The sequence below is a fragment of the Penicillium cosmopolitanum genome (assembly GCF_028827165.1).
Source record: "Penicillium cosmopolitanum strain IBT 29677 chromosome Unknown utg000009l:1.0-9042332.0:1.0-9050551.0, whole genome shotgun sequence".
NCBI lineage: Eukaryota > Fungi > Ascomycota > Eurotiomycetes > Eurotiales > Aspergillaceae > Penicillium > Penicillium cosmopolitanum.
Window position 1 is genome coordinate 4,057,902 of NW_026622679.1, and position 22,264 is coordinate 4,080,165.

General features: G+C 46.8%; 10 protein-coding genes across 10 annotated transcripts; 7 read left to right on the plus strand and 3 right to left on the minus strand.

The window, feature by feature from the left end:
- Positions 1-744: 744 nt before the first annotated feature.
- Positions 745-1,377, minus strand: N7509_009619 (ankyrin repeat domain-containing protein; the record flags this gene model as incomplete). The annotated part of the gene is made up of 1 exon (XM_056634256.1): positions 745-1,377. The coding sequence occupies one exon, from the start codon at positions 1,375-1,377 to the stop codon at positions 745-747; it is 633 nt and encodes a 210-aa protein (XP_056484876.1).
- Positions 1,378-2,745: 1,368 nt separating this feature from the next.
- On the plus strand, positions 2,746-3,819 carry N7509_009620 (uncharacterized protein; the record flags this gene model as incomplete). Its single annotated transcript, XM_056634257.1, has 1 exon — positions 2,746-3,819. The coding sequence occupies one exon, from the start codon at positions 2,746-2,748 to the stop codon at positions 3,817-3,819; it is 1,074 nt and encodes a 357-aa protein (XP_056484877.1).
- Positions 3,820-4,098: 279 nt separating this feature from the next.
- N7509_009621 (T6SS phospholipase effector Tle1-like catalytic domain-containing protein) lies at positions 4,099-6,312 on the minus strand (the record flags this gene model as incomplete). The annotated part of the gene is made up of 3 exons (XM_056634258.1): positions 4,099-4,668; positions 4,695-5,449; positions 5,550-6,312. The coding sequence occupies 3 exons, from the start codon at positions 6,310-6,312 to the stop codon at positions 4,099-4,101; spliced, it is 2,088 nt and encodes a 695-aa protein (XP_056484878.1).
- A 2,803-nt stretch (positions 6,313-9,115) lies between these two features.
- Positions 9,116-9,478, plus strand: N7509_009622 (uncharacterized protein; the record flags this gene model as incomplete). The annotated part of the gene is made up of 1 exon (XM_056634259.1): positions 9,116-9,478. The coding sequence occupies one exon, from the start codon at positions 9,116-9,118 to the stop codon at positions 9,476-9,478; it is 363 nt and encodes a 120-aa protein (XP_056484879.1).
- Positions 9,479-10,774: 1,296 nt separating this feature from the next.
- N7509_009623 (cytochrome P450) lies at positions 10,775-12,481 on the plus strand (the record flags this gene model as incomplete). The annotated part of the gene is made up of 6 exons (XM_056634260.1): positions 10,775-10,926; positions 10,981-11,172; positions 11,227-11,378; positions 11,440-11,684; positions 11,734-12,005; positions 12,073-12,481. The coding sequence occupies 6 exons, from the start codon at positions 10,775-10,777 to the stop codon at positions 12,479-12,481; spliced, it is 1,422 nt and encodes a 473-aa protein (XP_056484880.1).
- Positions 12,482-14,488: 2,007 nt separating this feature from the next.
- On the plus strand, positions 14,489-15,280 carry N7509_009624 (uncharacterized protein; the record flags this gene model as incomplete). The annotated part of the gene is made up of 1 exon (XM_056634261.1): positions 14,489-15,280. One exon carries the CDS (start codon positions 14,489-14,491, stop codon positions 15,278-15,280), a length of 792 nt encoding a protein of 263 aa, XP_056484881.1.
- Positions 15,281-15,356: 76 nt separating this feature from the next.
- N7509_009625 (uncharacterized protein) lies at positions 15,357-15,873 on the plus strand (the record flags this gene model as incomplete). Its single annotated transcript, XM_056634262.1, has 2 exons — positions 15,357-15,770; positions 15,823-15,873. 2 exons carry the CDS (start codon positions 15,357-15,359, stop codon positions 15,871-15,873), a joined length of 465 nt encoding a protein of 154 aa, XP_056484882.1.
- Positions 15,874-16,667: 794 nt separating this feature from the next.
- N7509_009626 (Major facilitator superfamily domain general substrate transporter) lies at positions 16,668-18,105 on the plus strand (the record flags this gene model as incomplete). The annotated part of the gene is made up of 3 exons (XM_056634263.1): positions 16,668-16,848; positions 16,902-16,999; positions 17,053-18,105. 3 exons carry the CDS (start codon positions 16,668-16,670, stop codon positions 18,103-18,105), a joined length of 1,332 nt encoding a protein of 443 aa, XP_056484883.1.
- A 778-nt stretch (positions 18,106-18,883) lies between these two features.
- Positions 18,884-20,812, plus strand: N7509_009627 (uncharacterized protein; the record flags this gene model as incomplete). Its single annotated transcript, XM_056634264.1, has 1 exon — positions 18,884-20,812. One exon carries the CDS (start codon positions 18,884-18,886, stop codon positions 20,810-20,812), a length of 1,929 nt encoding a protein of 642 aa, XP_056484884.1.
- A 163-nt stretch (positions 20,813-20,975) lies between these two features.
- Positions 20,976-21,976, minus strand: N7509_009628 (uncharacterized protein; the record flags this gene model as incomplete). The annotated part of the gene is made up of 2 exons (XM_056634265.1): positions 20,976-21,495; positions 21,621-21,976. The coding sequence occupies 2 exons, from the start codon at positions 21,974-21,976 to the stop codon at positions 20,976-20,978; spliced, it is 876 nt and encodes a 291-aa protein (XP_056484885.1).
- Between the last annotated feature and the right edge of the window lie 288 nt (positions 21,977-22,264).

Consider the following 22,264-nt stretch of genomic DNA (forward strand, 5'->3'; position numbering starts at 1 on the left):
TTCTTGTTCTCCGAGACCTTGTTTTCCTACAGGAAAACAATCTCCCGAAACCATAGCTATCAATAACGGCGGAAATAATAGTAAACTTCCCAGCGATATAGCTGTACCCATTACCGCTGCAGAACAGTTTACTTAGTTTCGCGAACCGCTTCCTGAAGCTTCTAGATCGATAATTAGGGAACCCTCTCGTCCTGTAAGTCCTGAAACCGCTGTAAGACCGCCTTCTCTATCCCCTCTGCCAACAGTACCTTCGCGAGATCCTGTACCACCGACTTATTATTATGCTGTTCCGCCGCCTCAACTAATGTATTAAATAATATACAGCGCGATACTAGCTCTAGGATCTTAGGGAGCCCCTGCTTTTAATGAAACTAATACATCTGATTTTCTAAGAAAGCTAGAGGATACCTGTTGTCGCAGTGGTATTGTCCGTTATAAGGTAATTATGGATCTCCTCCCTAATACTACGAAAGACCGCCGCGTATCTAGGTTAAAGGTTATTATGCCTAGAAAACGAGAAATTAGCATATGTTTCGTAAGGCCTTCTTAGATAATTACTATAACTGGGATGATGAGCAGTTAAGGTATACTAAGGAATATCTCGACTAGCTTACTACTATTGAACGTTCGATAAATGACGAGATCTGTTATTATTTAAGCGAGTTTTATAAAGTATCCACGGAAATATTGTTGCTAGGTCTTCTGAGTAATATTAACCGAGTAAGCACGCTTATCAAGGGTCTTCTAATAAAATAGCAGAAAAGAATCAGCCGCGTGACAGAGATGCGGAACCGCTGGCATGTCAATTTCACAGCCCTCTTCAACCAAAAACTTCACCATTGACAAATGCCCAGCTCCAGCCGCCATCCCAAGAGGCGTATCGCCGCGCTCCGTCTCATCATCGATCGGGGTATCAAATTCTAGCAGCAGCTTCACGATAGACTCATGGCCCCTCCGAGCAGCCAATGCGGCCGGATACCCATAATCCTCACTTTCAAACCGATCATCGTTATCGTCAAAATTACTCCATTCCACATCTGCATTGAGGTCGACCCCATGTTTAAGCAAAATGCGCACCACGCCTTCATGTCCGTGAATACAAGCCAAGGCCAAGGGCAACCATTCTTGTTCGTAGGCCTGATTTGGCGAAATGCCAGCATCTAGCGCATAGCGCACTGTTCTTTCAAAGCCATGCCTGGCTGCCCATTCGAGAGCTATCGGTAGTGGATATTGAGCATGGTGTAGGTAAAGGGCGGGGTTTAGGAGAGTGAAGAGTCTCCTATTTGTTTGGAGGAGGGAATTTATCGCGTACTCGTCATCCAGAAATTCTGATATCATGTGAATGAGTTCAGTTGGTAGGTCTTGAAATTGTGGCATGTTTGCTTAGTGTGTGGCATGTTTGGCTGGTGACGCTGTTGGGAGGCCACCCTTATTTTTGACGCGTCTATACGCGCCGCGACTCATGTGACGGGACAGAGCAAACGGGTCCACGCGGTCATAATTGTCAGAATTTAATTATTTTTTTGTGTTAGACTAATTGATTGATGATTTTTAATAACTTCATTCTAAAGAATCCTGATGAGAAGGAAATAGGGGGGGTGTCAGATATTCCAGCTTTGACTTGGCCCACTCCTAGTGCGTCCCTGCCTGAGGCCAACAGCCCCTTATGCCGATCTCGAGGTAAAATCCCGTTACAGTACATTCATGTATTGGATTGGTAGCTCATAACAGATAAGCTTAAGTTTGTGACTGCTAGAGCTTGTGCTAATACTACCGCTATTCGAATTCTACTCAGCAGTACTCGCTCGCTTGACAATAGAGGAGTCGGACGCGTACAAAGACAAATCATTTAGTATCATATGCCCAGGTGAGCAATCTCCGTATGTACGTCCTGCAGACTCATCCGCTGTGGATTTTGCCTCTTTTTCCATAGTTACCACCTATTAGTTTTTACGCCTCCCTCTCTATATGATCTCTCGGTCGCACTCCACATATTCTACACTCGTCCATCTCTTTCCTTCGTGTATATCCTATTTACAGACTCGGAAGTATGAGCTGATAAACTTGCTCCAGGAATACAGACTCTTTGTGGTCATTCCATTTACGCGGTATCCACACAAGAGAACTAGAGATTTTATAGGGTGAGGCTGGATCAACTAATATCTAGTGCACATCCCACTAGTTCCTCTCCCTGCATTCTCCTTGTTCAAGCTGAAACTCACTGCATGCACCAGACTTTCTCCGAACGGATCTCCTCAAATTATGAGATAGGAAAGCTCGCGACAGCAATCGTCTCAATACAACGAAGCAAGAGGCGGCGTGTGGGGAAAGTAGCCATCAGTCTACGATTGAGCAGCTATATCGCCCCACAAGCCATGCACTCCAAGTCCAGTTCAAAAGGCCAAGGCAAAAGATGGCCTGTCAGTGGGCGAGTCAAGATTGTGGGCACCGTTCTCGACAGATGATGGGCTAAGGGAGAATTTCGCCAAGAGTATACGAAGGTTGTGGCTTGCTACCGTCCAACTAAGGCTTGCGACTCTAGACGACAGTAAACACTAATGCATTGAAATGCTGTTGCTTTTTCCGAGCCTTGAATGGTAAGAAGCTTACGGAGGTACAGATGACATATGATAGCATTAAATCCTGACGTGCTGGGGCGAACTTGATTTTGAGCTGAGACCATGCCCTTCCACGGGTCAATACTACCAACATCGTGCTGCTTCGTGCCGACAGAAGTGGACTGCAATGTTGATCTACTTGTCCCTTCTGCGTCTGCTATATCTTGTTACTTTCTTCGAAGCAGCCATTGCCGAAAAACACAGGCTCCAAAAGTGGTTCGCACGCTATGAAAACGCCTTCAGCAATCTGACTCGGGGGAATTGCTCAACGGAATACCAAATCTACGTGAAGGATTCGATCGGCAATGCGACAATCTATCCCGACCTCGAAATTTGGCAAATTGACGATACTATCAGCCCTCTTCTCAATTGTCTCCTCGAGGAGACCCCAGAGCTTTACAAAACCATACTTGCTAGCTCCCAAGTACTGCTAGGCCTCATGCCCACTATCCTCGTGAACGTTGGGCCAAGCCTTCATGAGACAGCCATACTCCAGACGTATGGGAAGCGCCACATTTTAGGGGTTTTAGTTGCTCTGGGAAGCCCCTCTGTGCTCTTCGATAATACGGTTGGTCTTCGTGAGCTTGTGGCCAGCATTCTTAGTCTGAAAGACAGCATTCCAACGAGTCTTCTTTGGGGCCCAAATCATGTCACCATAATTCTAGAGTATATTATGGCTATCACTGCGATAGCGAACATAGGCGAGGTCTGCTACGAAATTGGAGTGAAATCAGCTTTGACAATATCGCAAGAAGAACAAGCCCTGCCTGCGATATGGATATGCATCGGTGCACTAATCCATATACTGGGAGGAGTCATACTGAGAGTTGCACAAAAGAAACGCCAGCCAGGAGGCTTCTGGGTGTCATACCTGAACTTCGATTTCCTTCGATGGCTGGAGAGGCAATTTTCGCCTCCAGTCAAGATAGAGCCGATTGAGTTTGAGCTGCGGCCGTGTTCAGTTTTTGAAATGGTTGTTTCATGGTTGATCGGAATACTTGCTACATTGAATATTATCTGGGGGACGGTGCTTTTCTCTAGCATTCTGTTTGCTCCGTTGGAAGAGGCTCTCTGGATTGTTTTGCGCATCATGCTCTCGGCCATCTTGTGTCAAATCGTTGTTGGTTTTGAAATTTGCGTTATACGGGAGCAAAAGTCGTCTGATCGAGAGCTAGCTAGGATGGTTGCCTGTGCCCTCTGACGATGGTCAGCATGAAAGCTCGTGATTGCCAAAATTCTCATTCAATTTGGTGGACCACGGTTTACTTTTTCAATGGGACAAGCATAGTAAATTATTCCAGATGCCACAGGTGCACTGGCTGACCCAAAATGATTGGTTCCTCCCGTATTGACACAGCAGCAAGCCTTGATGCAATAAGATGGCCGATCATCAATTTAGAGAGGCCTTCGGAGTATGATTGTAGCGATAAGCTCACTAAGATAGTTTATTTACCGAAATTGAAAAGGGCTATTCACAACATCAATGTACGGTGCTCAAGCACAATCGCTGTGGGTCATTTTGCTTCAGACCTTCCAAGGGAGCGCTTTTGTCTGCAAGGGGCTGCTTTGACGAATCGGCTGCCTTTGAATCCTCAGGTTGAACAATAGGGTCAAAGACTGTCGATTGGGATTGCGCACCCCAGCCCTCATTTTCATCGTGTGAGGCCTGAGTATCCGAGTCACGAAGCTTCTTGATAATGGAAGGCTTTAGGCCATATTCCGTTTTGCAGTAAGAATCGAAGTCAAAACGCTCAGTTCGGAATCCACTGTTCAGCTCGTCGTCCAAAGCATCCACATAGTCGTAAGCAGGTAATCCTGCAATTGCAAGTCGCTCATAAGAGTCCTGTACACCGAGCTTCCACTCCGGTACAGCCTTGGACGAGTTCCCAAATTTGTACTTATGAATGACGTTTCCTTGATCATCTAGCTCCTTCCAGCGTTTGTATTCCGAATTAGGAGCAAGAGGCTTGTACAAGGAGTGCTGTTTGCTGTCCTGTTTGTGGAGTGTCTTCATTCGCTCCACCCTGTAGTTCACGACAGGATGGATATGCTCGAAGGTTTCACCAGCGTATTTACCATTGTCATTCCTTGTGCCGTACTGTCCCGGGTACGCCATTTTTTCCCATTCAGATGATAGAAAAGACTATAGCTGTTGATCAGAATGCCTTCTCCCCAGCCATAGCGTCGGATACCCTTGTACTCTGGAGGATCCAGCATTTTTGTGGGGTGCATGATGGTTTCAATAGCGTTGGACACCCATTGCCTGAATGAATCCCTCTTCAAGGTGTTGACAGAGGCTTCCCAGTGCTCGTATTTCTTGTTCAGCGTTTGAAGGTATTCTTCGCGTGCTTTCATAGCCTGAATAACGAAGCGCTCATCAACGGAGAGGTGATTCTTGATCTGATCCAACATCCATGAGTAGGTAATATTAGACATCTCCTCCATGTCACCGACATTATCCAAGGTACCCATGTCTCCTCCGCCAATGTTAACGTGGTAACCAGGGAACCACACTTGTTTCAGCTCGGACTGAGTTTTGAATCTTTCCTCAGATTTCATTCGTCGTCGAGTTACTTTGTTCCACGCTCTGGCGACTTGGTTGACAGTTTTTGCGGCAGCGTTCACTTGAGCGTCGGTTGCCTGGCCACCTTTCTTGAGATTGATTGCCTCTTGTAGGACCTCCGAGTATCGTTTTTCGGCTTCTGCTTCTTCCTTTTTCCTGGCCTCCACATCCTCTCGCGTACAGGCTTTGTTCGGTAGGTACCAGACCGAAGGAGTAAATGATTGGCGGTGTTCGTCTAAGGCCAAGGCTTGGAAGGCGTGTCTAATATCTTGAAAGCTGTTAGTTTTCTGTTTCAATTTCGCGGGTATTGCAAGACAGAGGGCTTCGGTGTGATAAAAAGAAGCAATACACCAATGGAATGTACTTACTTGGTGACAATCCAACATTATGCCAGCCATCCTTACCCGTAGATGGTAGCTTAAACCCAAGTACCTGCGGCATGCCGATGGAGCCCACTGTGTCAAATACTCCCACAACTTTTACCTCCCTCGATCCTTCCTGTGCCCAGTCACCCTGCGGGGCATGTTCATAGCGAAACTCTCGGTTGCCCTCAGTGCCAGCACCTTGATTTTCATCGGCTTTTCCGAACATCCAATCGAACCATAGATCACTTCGATCGAAGCGCTTCCCCTTCTTAACCTTTTTGTATTGGCGCCATAGATCTGGAAAGCTATTCAGCTCAGATTTATGACAGATACCAACATCTGAGATCAATCCTGCGATGGTGCGAGCCGTATACGCGCCGCGCGAGAAACCAAAGCACATAATCTCGTCGCCGGGATGATAGTTTAAAACACAGAAGTTGTATGCCTCAATGACGTTTTGCTCAACACCTTCACCAAATGCACCCTCAACAACATCTTCCACCAAACCAGGGCTAGTTCCGACTCCAGAGTCATACCAGACAACCTGCTGCCACTGATTGCCATGCTCATCTGTGCCAGTGTGGTTTAGCGACCGACACAGACGGGTAACATTCGACGGGACGTTCTTCTTGCCAGACACAGCAGATTGCCAGGTGCCGTCGCAGCAAATAATAATGCGCTTGCGAGTGGGGGCGCGTTGCGCATCCTTTCTGTGACGAAGGACGCAGTCCTCGCCTGGGATGATCTCAGTGTCTGTAGGTGTCATGAGGAAAATAAGTATAGTATATTAAGAGGCTTGATGGTGCTGGAAACAGCAAGCGCAGTGGACGAGGATGAAGAATATGAAGCGAAGATTCCTTGATCGAGGGGAGGGGAGCCCTGAAAATACACCATTTTCCAGGGCTGCAGCTTTTCCCAGCTGAAGGAGCACCACTTCTCGGCAGGGGGGGGGGCCGTGTTGGTAACGTATACAGGAGCCACCTGAGCAACTATCGCCGCAAACTCTCCACTTGGCACGTCTTCATCACGAACTTGTGGAGCTTAGAGAAAGCTAGCCTGATGCGTCCAACCAACCAGCGGTGTGTAATGTGGATGCCTTGACGCTAGGACATTCAGCCCCTCCACTTGTGGATGCATCTTCACGATCCTGCTCGGCTCGCATCGACCTGTGGGCTTGTCACATGGCCAATGATCGTCAATGGATTGCAGATTTGAGGAGTGAGAAAGTTTCTCACTGTCGTACAGGGTGGCCCTACGGCACACTACCGAATGATTCGACTCCAAACAGACATGGGGTACACTGCAAATGTGCATCTACATATGCATGTGTAATAGATGTTGAAGATCTGAGAGCATGTATGTTAAAGTTAATATAACGCCAAGGAGTGATGCATAGGGAAAGGGAAGTGGTGAAAGTGATGTGATGACCCTGGGAAGAAGAAAGCGAAGCTATCTAGAATAGGATGGAAGGACGACCTAGATGCCTGAGGCACCTTGGCCTCAACACCAATAACTAACTAGCCCATGCCGACAAGGCTAGGACAGTGAATTTTTGAATCACTGACTCTGGGCCTCACATCAAACTAGAATTTCTCTTCCCAAACAGTAAACCTTGATTCAGCTATGATTCTACTAACCAGGGTGATAATTACTGAGAAAAAATTTGCACAATGCAGGAAAGAAGGAATGAAAAACTAGTAATGATGCATAAATTCAAATTACTGATTCAGTGTTGAACTTTATTCTCAACAAAAAGGAAAAGAGATGATTCAGTGATGGGCTAACTATGAATTAACTATCTATATGGCTGTCCTTTTTCTTCATTTCCTAGTACTTCAAGGTCTTATCAGGCTCTCTTGGCCCCTTTTGACATAGCTCTTATAGGTTTAAATTTCTTCGATCTTATTTCCTTCAGCAATGGCGAGCACTCGAAGATTATAAACGAAGATGGTCTCACTTTACCTGAGAGACCAAATCGTCTCGCGATGAGAAGGCAAGGGTTCACTAATTAGGATTCCAGTAATCGATCGGGATGCGGGCATGGTAGAGTGGCACGAACAAAATGACTCTGAGAATCCAACAAACTTCACGGTGAGGCAAAAGCCAACATTGGTTCATTTCGTCAGCAGTATCACTTTTGTGTCGTCTCTGGCCCCTAGTATGTTTTCCCGTACGTTGTGGAGTATGGCCAACGAATTTCATATCTCTGAGAAGCTTTTACTGTACTTTACTGTCTAAAAATACATGTTTGGCTATGTGGTAAGTCCTATCGACAGCTACATACAGTATGCTGCCCTTACGATCACAAGCCTTGGCTGTTTTCCCGGTCACTTCTGGGCCCATTCTTCCGCTCGTAAGGCCCGCGATGCATGCGCCACTTGGTCTCGGCTCGGGGAACACCATGTTGAGGCTTTTGTGTGTGATCGTTATCCTGGTACCCATTGCCTTATATAAATATGGAGAGGTGGTCCGCGAAAAGCTCCTGTTGATCTCCAGGGCTATAGATAGCCATCATGCTTCAGAATCGGGAAAACAGGTCAATTGCCTCTCAAGATTTCGCTGGCCTCCATGCATTATCTTCTTCCTAGACCGACCTTTATCAGTTACATTCTTTTTGATTTAAATAGAAATTTCTATCCTCAATTATCAATATCTTCCCAAGAACGAACTGCGAAATCAGATCGGAAAGCCAGAAGGTCATGGTATTTCTGGGTAGGGCTGCGGGGCAATCTGCAGGGTACATGGATGCGGCTAGCGTGTTAAAAGGCGCCTAGAGATGAGGCTCTCAAGAAACTGAAAATGAAAATAAACATTTGACATGGGTGAAATGTGGTTTCGAGCGCTGCTTTACGTAGATTCAACGTATCGCTTGAATTGACGGTTCGATATTGAGCCCCTGAATCACCTCTTCCCCATCAAATTGAACCCCAAAGTATTCCATGGGTAACAAAACGGGCTGCCAGGAGCCGCATGCAACTCTTGAGGACCTTAATAATGATCTTCGCTTTTGTTGATTTATTATCCCCTCAAACTCTATCTAAATATGGGCAGTGCAGCCAAACAACCCTGATATGCTATTTGAATTGGTAAGCAAGCAGTTCACCGACTTTGTCTCGGTCGCACCGCATGATCCCCAGAATACGAGCAAACGACGCAAAAATCTGAGGGGTTATCGGGCTTCGGGTCAATTCATCTATCAAAGCCCGAGCCAACTCTTCATCTCAGGGGGTTGGACCACCTGACATATCAATTTGGATTAATAAACGAAGAAAGATCCTTCCGTTTCGAAGTGGTTCCTTTGGCGGGGTATTCCCAGCAAAGTCAAGGATTGGAATGCAATTGTGGGTCTGTTTGTCAGAGATTCCAGCTTTGACTTGGCCCACTCTTTCACCGTCGGGGCTCGGATCAACCAAAGATGAAGACGTCCACTGCGACCACGTGTAATATATAAAGAGCATGCCCACCACGAGGTGGTATAAATAAATACAAACCCCATCATCGGAATTATTATCACTTATAAGCTCAACTCGTCAATCTTGCTCGCACCCAACATCAAACCAACCATCAACATGTCTTCCTTTTCTCTCTACGACGCAACCATCCCCACGGCCCAGAATGCCTTCAAATCCATGACCAACATTCTCCGCGAAGGCGAGAAGCACGCCAACGCTGCATCATTCCCTGCAGCTCGTCTGGCCGAAGACATGAACCCCTTGACCTACCAGGTCCACATCGCCGCACAATTGACCGAAAAGATGGTCGCACGGTTTACCGGCCGTGAACCTACCACCTTTGAAGACAATTTGTCCTCGTTCGCCGAGATGTACGAGCGAATTGAAATTGTCCAGAAGATCCTCGAAGCTGCCGATAAGGAAACTGTCAACCAGCGTGCCGACCATGTCCAGGCCACCCCTTGGGCCAATGAACATTGATCTCTCGAACACTGCGTACGCGACTGCTTTCACTCTCCCGAATCTGTACTTCCACTTGACAACCGCCTATGCGATTCTGCGGAAGGAGGGTGTCCCCATTGGAAAGAGGGATTATCTTATGAACTTTTTGGCTCCCCACTTGCCCAAGGCTGCTGGCGGAAACTGAGAGGCGGGATGTGAGCTAAAGTATAAAAATGTTAGAAATTTAATAGTCACAAAAGTCGGATATTAATTGAAGGAATTCAAAATTTGTGAACATGTTCAGAGTAGGGATAACGAGCCCGTGGGTATCATCCTAGGATTCTCAGGCCAATGGCGAGGAGCGAGAGCTATTATAGAACCTTACGATTCCAAGTTTGGATACTACTAAGAGGAGTTTGCGATAACCGGCTAGGTGTCGGGTTAGTTAACCAGTAGTTATTGTTACTACGTTTTACTAGTAGATGGCCACGTCGCCTGAAACAAGAGGCGGTAACTCGAGACTTGGCAGGCGTGTCGCTAAGTTTTTAAGTTCAGATCCTGGGAAGTATTTGGCATGATCGACTCAAATGCCTACATAGATACCCAACGGTTCGGAACCGACTGGGGCGATGACATACGAGGAGTATAAGCCACGACAATCCGCCAAATCCTAAAAGGATGGACGGCTGTGGCAGTGGATAACACTACAGCTAGTAAGGCTGGGGATGCCAAATAGGCATACGCCACGAAGGAAGCGATCAGCTAAGTTCCTCTAGAAGTTGGAGCTGGAAATAATTGGCCACTCGTAGGTCCTTGATTAAACAGAGTGTGGGGTGAGACAGGGGGCGTGCACAATGGCTTTGTACAGTGGGGACCTATCTCTGCCCCTCGGCCTATTGCGAAATCGGGGCTACCTAGTATGATGCATTCCTGCAGGGTCAGTAAACTACAATTAACCAATCAATAGTAATGAGAATATGCATGAACGGGAAATTTCCATTCCCTCGAACAAAGAGGGGCAGTTACAAATTTACTTAAAATTTACTTATCGGTTCTGTTTCCCGTGGTCATTTTATTCTCCTTCAAAAGCATTTCAATCAAGATGCTCCTTATGTTTTGGATTGGCTTGTTTGTTTCCGCCGTGGCAATTCAAGTGACAAGAGTCCTGCGTAACCGGAGAAATCGCCCCCCCTCTCCCGCCAGGTCCTCCACGAACTCCGATTATTGGCAACTTGAAAGACTTACCCGCTATCGACCAGCATTCTTGGATACATTGGCTTCAGCACAAGGAAAAATATGGTAAGAAGAATATCTGAAAATCATAATTTCATTTTAATGACATTGATACACAATAAGGACCTATTAGTTCAATCAATTTGTTGGGTGAAAATATCGTTTTTTCTCCATGATGTTCGACTAGCTGTGGAATTACTTGAAAAACGATCTATCATTCATTCTTCACGGACGAAGCCAACTTTTGCTGACATGTGAGTCCCCAGGCTACCATTCTATCCTCCAGAATAAATATTGACCAATCATAGGTCGGGGTGGGCGTATATTCTCGGTGCCATGGCCAATCCAGAACACGTTCGCAGAACTCGAAAACATCTCTACCAAGAGATCGGATCGAATAACTCTGTCGCCACTTTTAACGATGTTCAGGTATCTGAAGTCGCACATTTGCTACTCAGGCTTTTGAATAAGCCCGAAGATCTCCAGCAACACATCCGGAAGTGAGTTGGATCTGTAGAGTGGACAGATCATGTACCTCTAACAAACCATGATAGGGAAACAGGTGCAGTCGTGCTCAAGCTCAGCTATGGGTACACCATTGAACCCCATGATCGTGATCCACTTGTTGATCTAGTTGATAAAGCAATGGAAGACTTTAGTGTTGCAATGCTTCCGCTAACATGGCTGGTGGATTTCGTCCCCATTTGTAAGTCATTCAGACACATCGAGGAAGCTGATCCTACATGTCCCTTCTAACATGTGAGCAGTAAGGCATTTGCCTTCCTGGTTTCCTGGAGCCGGCTTCAAGAAAAAAGCCAAAGAATATAAAGCTAAGTCAACTGCGCTCAGCGATGTCCCATATGAATTTGTCAAAGAACAGATGAAGAAGGACGGTTCTGCCCCATCGTTTTTGGCAAATCTCCTCAAGAAAGAACCCCCCACCCCCGGATCTATGGATGAAACCATAATAAAATGGTCGGCTGCATCTGTGTATGCCGGAGGAGCCGATACAGTAGGCAAACATGGCTTCATACCGGGAAAATTTATTTACCATTCATTAGACAGTTGGCACGATATCGACCTTTTTTCTGGCAATGGCTCTATTTCCAGATGTACAGCGCAAGGCACAACAGGAGTTGGATGCAGTTCTTGGCGGCGATCGACTACCGCAATGCGAAGACCGGGATAATCTTCCTTACGTCAACGCGCTGGTGAAAGAAGTATTTCGATGGCACCCGGTGGCTCCCATGGGGGTGCCACACGTCTCGACAGAGGATGACATATGTGAGGGTTATTTCATCCCCAAAGGATCATCGATTCTCACAAATATTTGGTAAGACAACTTCTATTGATTCTCACAGGTGGTCTGGAGGGAGCCTGTCACTTACTTGAACATCAAGGGCATTCGCACACGACGAAGAAGTATACCCCGATCCTATGAATCTCAAGCCTGAGCGCTTCCTGGAAACCGATTCCCATGTTCCTGAGCGAGATCCTCGCTTCATTGTGTTTGGGTTTGGTCGCCGAGTTTGCCCCGGTCGCAACATTGCTGACGCGAATGTTTTCCTAATCATCGCACAAGTTCTATCCGTTTTCAATATTTCGAAACCCATGGTAGATGGCAAAGAGCAAGACATTTCACCAGATTTTATGCCGGGTGTACTGAGCCATCCTGCTCCGTACGATGTTGCCATTAAGCCGCGCAGTGAAAAGCATCGTGAGCAAGTCAAATCTCTGGAGCAGACTTATCCCTGGCAAAAGAGCCACGCAGACCTTCTCAAGGGTGTACCCGATCTAAATAATACCTAGTACCATCGATGGCTAGGTGATATTTGGTACGAACTTTCATGCTAGTCTTGCACTCCGCTATCATATTCCATGCCAGCTTCCAAGGTTACTACATGGAGCTATATAAATGAAGCTTGACTTTCATACGGCCATGCATTCTTTTATTAGGTACCAGCTGTTGGAGAATGCTCTAAGATATAGCTGATAAAAACCCGGAAATCATTGGAAATGTCCTGAAAGTCAAGGCGAAGTTTGATTCAGAGAGGGCGCAGTTTATTTCTCATGGCTCTGAAACTTTCCATGTGCCTCTAGGGAAATTAATAGCGATAATTGCATGACGCTATCGCTTTTCACCTATTTAAATCACCTATCAAAATCAATATCGTCCTCCTAGCGACTCTCAAGTTACCCTCAAAGATATCCCACGTGTGATGGATTACATTTAGAATTGCTTAATGTTTATTAGCTCGCACTAATTCAATTAACACTTGTAAAGTTGCAAGTGAGCTTTTAGTTGACGCCAAGTACAACCATTGACACCACCAGACGTTCCTGCTCTGACCAAGGGCTCGAGCTCTCGAAGAAAATGCGTTGCCGAGGTTTGCAACAGCCAGTAAATGCATTATTATGTGTATAAGTGTCGTCCTCTATGACGGGGAGAATTTGCCACCGAAAAGCCGCGATTATTTAGCCTTCTCCGTGGCGTGGGCGCGGCAAGGGCGGAACTATGGAATCAGGAACTGAGACAGTCGATCGCCTGCCAGTGCCAGATTAGCTCTGGGAGCCCCAGCACCTGGGCATACTCATACATAATTTTCAATGAGAACAACTTGAAATCGCCATGGAAAAATATATTTCCTCTTGAAATACCACTGCCTTTTTCGCGGACTGTAAAAATAAGCAGCCTGGTAGGGAACAATCGGGGCTCTTGGCTCGTTGATCGCTATATGAGCAGATTAGGCGAGACTCGGACTTTCCAGTGCGTAATTAGTATGTAGTCGGAGACAGTCGACTTGAGAGTGATATTTCAAAGCTTAGATGGCATTATTGCATGCTCAGCAGAGAAGCGAGATTTGGTAGAAATTTGGCCAGAGACTAAAGTTTTGTCCCTTCCAGCGCATCTTCTGCGGGGACCGAGACGAGCATATTTTCATGTTAACGCAAGATAAGTCATACGTATTAGCTAAATTTAAAGATGAGATTCTGCACGCAAAATCAGAATATAATAACAGCAAGGTCAGGCCACTCACAACTCCCTATGTTCCCTCCGCCGCCGAGACCTCCTCTTCTCGTTAATTTTACGGAAAATGGACTCGTGTTTGTCTCGGAGATGAGTGCCAAGTGCTTGGCAACCGAGGCTTATTGGATCCAGCCAAATGAACTCACCTGAAGATTTTCCATTGTGGAGCGTTGGCTTTCGCCATTGGCTTTCCGGTAGCCCTATGTACAACGAGGTGCCATGCGGGCGGGGCTTAAACTAGCTCTTACTTCGGTGCGCCTGAGGGATGAGCAACAGGTTATCTCATTGTTATTTTTTCATCGCTTGAATAGCACATGCCTCAAGTGTAGCCATGTCTATGAAAAAGTGATATTTGAACCCTGTTATTGAACAAAATGAGTTGAAGGAAGCCAAACTCAAGACCCTAGAAATTTTGACAAGCCCAGAGACCAGACCACCCTAAGCTATGGAGCGAAATATGATAGCCCCGCTTGTATCGCTTACAGATAAGTGAATGTAACACATTGACCAAGTAACCTCCGAAAGTACCCCGGACCTCATTTCCACTTTTGGGGTCAGCGAAACCCCACTCTGCGGTTACTTCCGACTTTCGCTTTCCGGTCCCTTTTATCAATCATATCTGATCTTTTCAAAAGTTTGGATCCTGAATTATCTATTTTATGTTGAAGAAATACTGGTTCGCACATTGCCGTCGTCCGTAATCCATCGAATCCCCCGTTCACAAGGCCGCCACAAGAACAATTAAGTCACCAATTCAATCGTTGACGAGACCCTTCCTATTTCGCACTATGGCGACCGACACCGTCCTCAAGGACCAAGAATTCATCGACCCAGAAAGACAGCGGATATTAGAAGGAGATGCTCGATTCAACCGACTCGGATGGAAACGCCTTACGGTGCTTTCTATCGTAGAGGCTATAGCTCTTGGAAGCTTAGGTCTCCCTTCTGCCTTTGCATCCCTTGGGATGGTCGCAGGATTAATCTTGACTGTGGCGCTTGGTTTCGTCGCAATTTATGCAGGATACAACATTGGCCAGACTAAGTTGAAATATCCACAAATTGGTCACTATGCCGACGTCGGCCAGTTATTGTTTGGCAAATGGGGATCTAAAATCTTCATTGGATGCTTCGTAACATTACTCGTCTTCGTCATTGGGTCTCACTGTTTAACCGGTGCTATTGCATTTCAAACTATCACTGAGAGCAATGTCTGCGCCTTAGTATTCAGTATCTCATCTGCAGCTATTTTGCTGTTTCTTGCGGTTCCTCCCTTCTTCGCCGAGATTGCAATACTGGGATATATCGATTTTGCCTCGATCATTATAGCCATCGGGGCTACCATGATAGCGACTGGGATTCGATACTCAGGTGGCTCGACTATTCCTGACCCAGACATTATTCCGTGGTCAGCGTGGCCTAAAGCCGGCCTCACGTTCTCAGGCGCCATCGTTGCGACAAACAATATTGTGTTTGCGTATTCCTTCGCTGGTTGTCTACCCTCGTTTATGGATGAAATGCACACACCAGAAGACTATATAAAGACTCTGTGGTGGATGGGAGGCATTCAGATCGTTGTATAGTCTCACTGGATCCATCATATACGCGTTTGTGGGCCAGGGAGTACAATCACCGGCTCTGCTATCGGCGGGACCACTTATGTCAAGAGTGGTCTTTGGAATTGCATTACCCGTCATTTTCATTTCAGGGTCTATTAACACCACAGTGGTCTGCCGGTACATCCATGGAAAATTCTACAGGGACTCGATGATTCGGTATATCAACTCCAAGAAAGGCTGGGCATCATGGCTGGGTCTAGTGTTTATCGTCACTCTTCTAGCCTGGGTCGTTGCCGAAGCAATTCCAATCTTCTCGGAGCTTCTTTCCATTATATCGGCACTTTTTGTCTCGGGATTATCTTTCTACCTTCCGCCAGTCATGTGGTACTTGCTTTTGAGAGAAGGCTCCTGGTACGAAAAGAAGAATCTGAAGCCTGCGATATTCAATGCTGTTGTCTTTATTGTGGGGATGATTATTTTTGGGTGTGGCACGTATGCCAGCATCGCTGAACTTGTAAGTTCAAATTTCCCATACAACGCGTGTTTGTGGCTAAATCGTCATTTAGACCACCAAGTTCCAGTCTGGCTCCGTTGGAAAGCCCTTTACATGTTCTTGAAAGTTACCAAATATGTGGAAACAAAATTAGTACATCACATGAAGAAATAACTGGGCCAATCTGACCTTCTCCAGAGAGTGCTGGATCTCGTGGCTTCACATGGTCAGCCCTGTGATTTAGATAAAGTTTTAAACAAGGATGTTGGACGCGTTCCTTGTTTATATTAGAAGGAGCTGGTATATGATGTCACAATGTATTCCTATGAACGATGAAAGTCCCGAAGCTCAATACGGGAGGTTGGCCATGACTACGCCCTACATTCCAACCCTTGCAATCCCCGTCGCTAACCGACCTTACGCGCTGGTTCGACGATCACCCCTTTCGATGATCCTATGCCCCACGATTAGCACGTCAAATCTAGTGTTGAAATAATTCTCCTTGCTAGAAAACCGATTAACTACCGTCTGGATACCCACTTTGTGCGAACCTCACGTAGCACTCCCATCCACTATACATTGTATCATGATGATCAAATTCCTGGTCCAATTGCATGATACGCACATACCCCTATTAAGCAGATCTTAATGCAAACCCCGGATCCTTGGCCATCGGTTCGTATCTTCCGAAATACAAAAGAACCAATTGGCTTCCCGCATCACTTCTTAAATTCCTTCCGTCACTTGATAGATACTTAGGCTTTTCATCCCTTCCTACAACAGAAATACCCCGGGGCATTACACAATGTGACCTAAGCAATGTACTGAAGGCCTTTTAGTTCATAAAGAAAGCTGAAGCTTTTTCCGGTGGGCTCAGGCTTTTGGAATATACTGAAAGCCTACGACACTCTCGACCTAATGGACCACTCAAAATCTTTATCTGCGAGCTCCGATACGCACGAGGACCAGGAAATTGCGCTATGCCACGAAAGTGAAATAAAAGAACTCGGGGAAGAGAATGGGCTGCCCCCGATGGATGGCGGATTTCATGCATGGATGTTTTTAGCGGCTTCAACGATGATAGAAGCTCTGACATGGGGTTCGTCCATGGTTCTCACAACTGGAATGAAATGTATATGCTAATAAAAGCAGGATTCGCATTTGCTTTTGGGGTATTTCAAAGCTATTATCGTGATAATGAACTATTTGAAGACTCGGCCATGGTGGCCGCCATCGGCACGTGTGCAACTGTAAGGCCTTGAAAGTTATGATTTGGCATGACCTAATACTGACACTCTAAAAGGGAGCAGCCTATCTATGTTGCCCGTGTGCAATTGTTTGTATGATACTTCTTCCTCGCCTGGCTCGATGGTTCTCGACAATAGGACTGGTGATAATGTGTTTCTCATTGGCCATGGGATCTTTTTCGTCGAATGTTACGCATCTCGTTCTTTCCCAGGGTATTGGATTCGGCGTCGGTGGCTGTATCGCTTATAGCCCATCGATTTTGTTTATGCCCGAATGGTTCGACAAGAAGCGAGGACTCGCTTTCGGAATTGTATGGGCTGGATCGGGGCTGTCCGGAATACTATTTCCAATTGTTCTAGAACGTCTTTTGGGACAATTCGGATTTCGCACAACGTTGAGAATTTTATCAGGAGTGCTCTTCGTCCTCCCACTTCCGTTTCTATACTTTCACAAGCCCCGGCTTCCAATTCAAAAAGGAGTAGCCCATCGTCGGCTGACTACACGATTTTTGTCCAACCGGGTGTTTGTCATTTACCAGGTGGTCAACATCTTCGAGGCGCTCGGATTTTTCCTGCCTGGTATCTATCTTCCATCATTCGCACGATATATCGGATTTTCGGACTTCCTCTCCTCGCTCACAGTCACGACTTTGAATTTGGCATCGATATTTGGCAGCATCTCGATGGGATTTTTGTCCGATCGCTGCACCGCGCTGACCTGTGTTTCAATATCCACTATTGGGACTGTGCTTTCTGTTTTTCTACTTTGGGGATTTTCTTCCCAGATTCCGCTTCTACTAGTATTTTGTGTCGCGTACGGGATTTTCGCGGGTAGTTTCTCGGCGATATGGTCGGCAATTATTCGCGAGGTTCAAAAAGTGGACAAATCTGCTGACGCGACTATTATATTCTCGGCTATCGCATTCGGTCGGGGAATTGGGAATGTTGTCAGTGGTCCATTCAGCGAAATGCTACTCAATGTAGATAACTGGAAAGGACATGCGCGGGGAGCATATGGTAGCGGATTTGGACTGATCATTGTATGTACAGGACTCACTTCCCTTATGGGGGTTCTATGTTGGATTGCGCGTGCATTCAAATGTATATAAATTTAGTCTCTAAGAATTCTCATCATTCTGTGAAGTGGACCTTCTTTGGCAATCTTACTAGTACATATGATACATGCTCAATTCGGCAGTGAGAATGGCATGATAGAATTAGACACCTGGACATACAAAGCAAAGCAAGAACCCGAAAATTCCTTAAGTGTTTGTACAGGGGTCTCACTCAGGCCCAGGACGGGAAAAAAGCCACCAGTGCCCCGGATGGGGTCGGCTTGGTCTTGTAATACGGAGTACTTGACGTACCGAAGTTAGAAGCTCCTATCATTGTGAAATCGCGATAGCTTCAACAACAGGTGCAATGGCAAACATAATTGCCTCGATGGCTGGAAAAAGAAGCTGTTGTCCAAAGAGGGCCGAACGAGGCGTAGACACTGATATTGCAGACGATCGCGTCCCACTTAATAGCCTCAATGCCCCACTGACAGTTTGCTCAAATTCTAGTAGAGCCGGATATACAGACTCGGAGATAACCCATAGCCCTTCTAGGCTTAAACTACGATTGGGAAACAGGTAGTACCTAGATTAAATCATTAAATCCTTTTCATTATGTCATCTTATAATTTTGGAACTTTTTCCATTGAGAAGACCGGTCAACCCCACTGACTGAACATGACGTCAATACCCCTCCGTTTGCATTATTCGATCCGGTTTTACTTTTTCTGTTGTTGAATCCGTGCATGGGGTGACTTATTTAAAAAAGAAGACTTGCTCTGAAAGACTACCGCTCCAATCATTCCCCAAAATCCGAATTACATTATCCAAGATGAGCGGCTTCAAGTTCCCCGTTGATCTCAGTCAATTCAAAAAGAATTTCGCGCTGGATCCCAGCAAAGCGACCCTCACCGCCGAACAGAAGCAAGACCTTCTAAACAACATCAACATTTTCAGAGATGCAATCATCGCTTTCACTGCGACTGGTGCCGCTCGAGGTGTATCAGGCCACACCGGAGGCCCCTTCGACACAGCACCGGAAGTCTGTATCCTACTCGCTCTGATCCAAAATAACAAAAACAGCTTCCTGGATACATTCTTCGACGAAGCCGGTCATCGAGTCGCAACTCAGTACCTCCTCGCAACACTCGAAGGCCACCTGAAGCCCGAACACCTCCTCAACTACCGCGATGCCAATTCAAAACTTCCCGGCCACCCTGAACTCGGTCTCACGCCCGGAGTCAAGTTCAGCTCCGGCCGACTAGGACACATGTGGGGAATGGTGAACGGTGTGGCAATGGCCAACCAAGATAAGAACGTCATCCTGCTCGGCTCTGATGGGTCCCAGCAGGAAGGTAATGACGCCGAAGCTGCGCGAATTGCAGTTGCTCGAAACCTGAAGGTCAAGGTCTTCGTTGACAACAACGATGTTACTATCGCCGGCCACCCTTCCCAATACCTGAAGGGCTATGATATCGCGAATACCCTGAAAGGCCACGGTCTTCACGTCGTGCGTGCCAGGGGAGAAGACGTGGATTCCCTATACAAGGCAATGTGCGAAGTGATCAATTACAACGGCCCCGCCGCTGTTGTCGTGGATAGAACCATGGCCGCTGGCATCGAGGGAATTGAAGGCGAGACTCACGCACACGATGTCATCACTGTCGATATCGCCCGCAAGTATCTTACCAAGCGCGGATACAGCAAGGAACAACTCGCCTTCTATGATGAGATTAAGGGCCGATCAAACCCGCACACTTATATCGGTTCCAGCAAGGACAAGGGTTCCAACCGGAACATCTTCGGTGATGCTGTCAACGGCATCCTCGATGGTCTGAGCAAGGAGGAAGCTGCCCGTCGCGTGATGGTCATCGACTCCGATTTAGCCGGCTCTACTGGACTGAAGGCCATTGGCTCCAAGCACCCCGAGTCCTTCGTTGCATCGGGTGTGATGGAGCGAGGAAACTTCTCCGCCGCCGCTGGATTCGGCTTTGGCAGCAATGGTGAGCGCCAGGGTGTCTTCTCTACATTCTCGGCTTTCTTGGAAATGTGTATTTCCGAAATCACCATGGCACGTCTCAACCACTGTACTGTGCTGTCGCATTTCTCACACAGTGGTGTCGACGAGATGGCCGATAACACCTGCCACTTCGGTCTCAACCACTTCTTCGCTGATAATGGCCTGATCGAGTCCGATGCTTGCTCGCTGTACTTCCCTGCAGATGGCGAGCAGATGAAGGCTGTCGTGAACAAGGTCTTCTGGGACAGAGGCATGCGATTCATCTTCTCCACCCGCTCTAAGGTTCCTTACATTCTGAAGGACGGTGTCGATGAGAAGCTGTATGGAGGTGGCTATGAGTTTGTTCCCGGAAAGGAAGAAGTTATCCGTACCGGTACGGCTGGTTATGTCGTCTCTTATGGTGACATGTTGTACCGATCGCTCGACGCTGTCGAGACCCTTCGCAAGGAGGGTCTGAATGTCGGTTTGATCAACAAGCCTACACTCAACGTTGTGGATAAGGAGACACTGAAGAGATATGGCGAGTCTCCTTTTGTCGTTGTTGTCGAGTCCATTTCTCAGAAGACTGGTCTTGGATCTCGTCTTGGAACGACTCTCTTGCAACATGGCTACAAACCCAAGTTCAGGGCGATCGGTGCGGTGAAGGATGGCTGTGGTGGATTGTTCGAGCAGATCAATTACCAGGGTCTGTCCCCCGAGAATATTCTTAAGGAGATCAAGGAAGTTGCGTCTGGAAAATAGATGCTGTCATGAGAAAAAGTTAGATATCTCATTTGTTATATCAATTTCTCAATTCGAAGTCATTAAATATCCAGTAAAATCGTCGTCACTCGTAGCCTCCAGTGGAACTGAACTACCAGTAAACTAAACTACTAGTAGTTCTTTAATATCCGAGTCCTAAGTCCTACTCCCGATCCTCAGGATGAAAAACCAAAGCCCGAACCTCAATACTTTCCCTCCCAACCTCATTCTCCGTCTCAGGATTAACAAAAGCAGTATGAGGAACCCGTCTCGCCCGCCCATCAACCTTCGAATCAAAGCACTTAATCAGCGTAACCAAATCCGGCGTCTGTCCATACCGATAATACCACTTGATATTAGGATCCGGTTTAACGGAATACGTCTCGCCCCGACGATCCGGGTAGATCAATCCAATAGGTACCAGGTCATCATCAGGAACGGTATGCGCGTCCGCAACGGCGAGTGGATCCTTCAGAATCGTTTTAATCGGTCGCCAGACGTTTATAATTTGATACCGTCCTTTTAGGAGCTCTTCTGCTTCTTCGGGGAGATGGTGCGAGACGCGGCCTTTTGAGGCGGAGTAGGATTGGTCGATGTGGACGCGTTGGACTGGGCCGCGGAGTTGGTTTCCGCCTGCGCGGCGGATTGTGTGGTCGAATATGAAGACTCGGGAGCCGCCGGTTCTGTGAGAGTGAATTGAAGATTAGAATGATGTTTCTTTTTTTTGGGATGCGTCGGGATCATATAAACGGGAACCTTGAGAATGGACATATCCATGCATGGAGGGGAAGAAAATGGAAACACATACGCATCCTTCAGCAACTGCTCTGTCTCAGGGTAATATTCTCGCTTGATCTTCTCATCATCAAGGAACTCCTTCTCCTTACTCTCATGATAGTAGAGCTGGAATCCCTGGCCATCTAGAGTATAGTCCAGCTCGTGACCACTAATATCATGGATAGTAGCCGCGAGTGGCTCAGACGGCCTATCATATGTCTCGGGCTTACCCACGTAGGCTGGGGCTGGAGGAGATCCGTCTTCGTTTGCCTTGAAGAAGTTCAAAGTCGTCTGGACATGGTGTGGCTTTTCTGAGACCGGAACTGCTGGCTTCTCTGCCAGACCTGGGCCATGGCCTGATGAAACTTGGACTGCTGCCGAGGCCATGCTGATAATGCGGTTGAGTAACTAGTTATTGATTTCTTAATGTATTAACTGTGAGAACGAATCTGATGGAGAATGAAGACGGGAATGATATGATTCTTTATACTTGTGTTCTTTTGCGGGGTGGGATACTTTCATTTGTCAGAGCAGCACGCAATCCTCGTCTCACATGGAGAAATGCTGATAAATGCACCACTTGTCGTTGAAAGAATGCCAGATGACGAGTGCAGCATGTGACGTCTGAGAGGAGGACCGGATAGATTAATAATTATTAAATGTTTGAACAGAAAT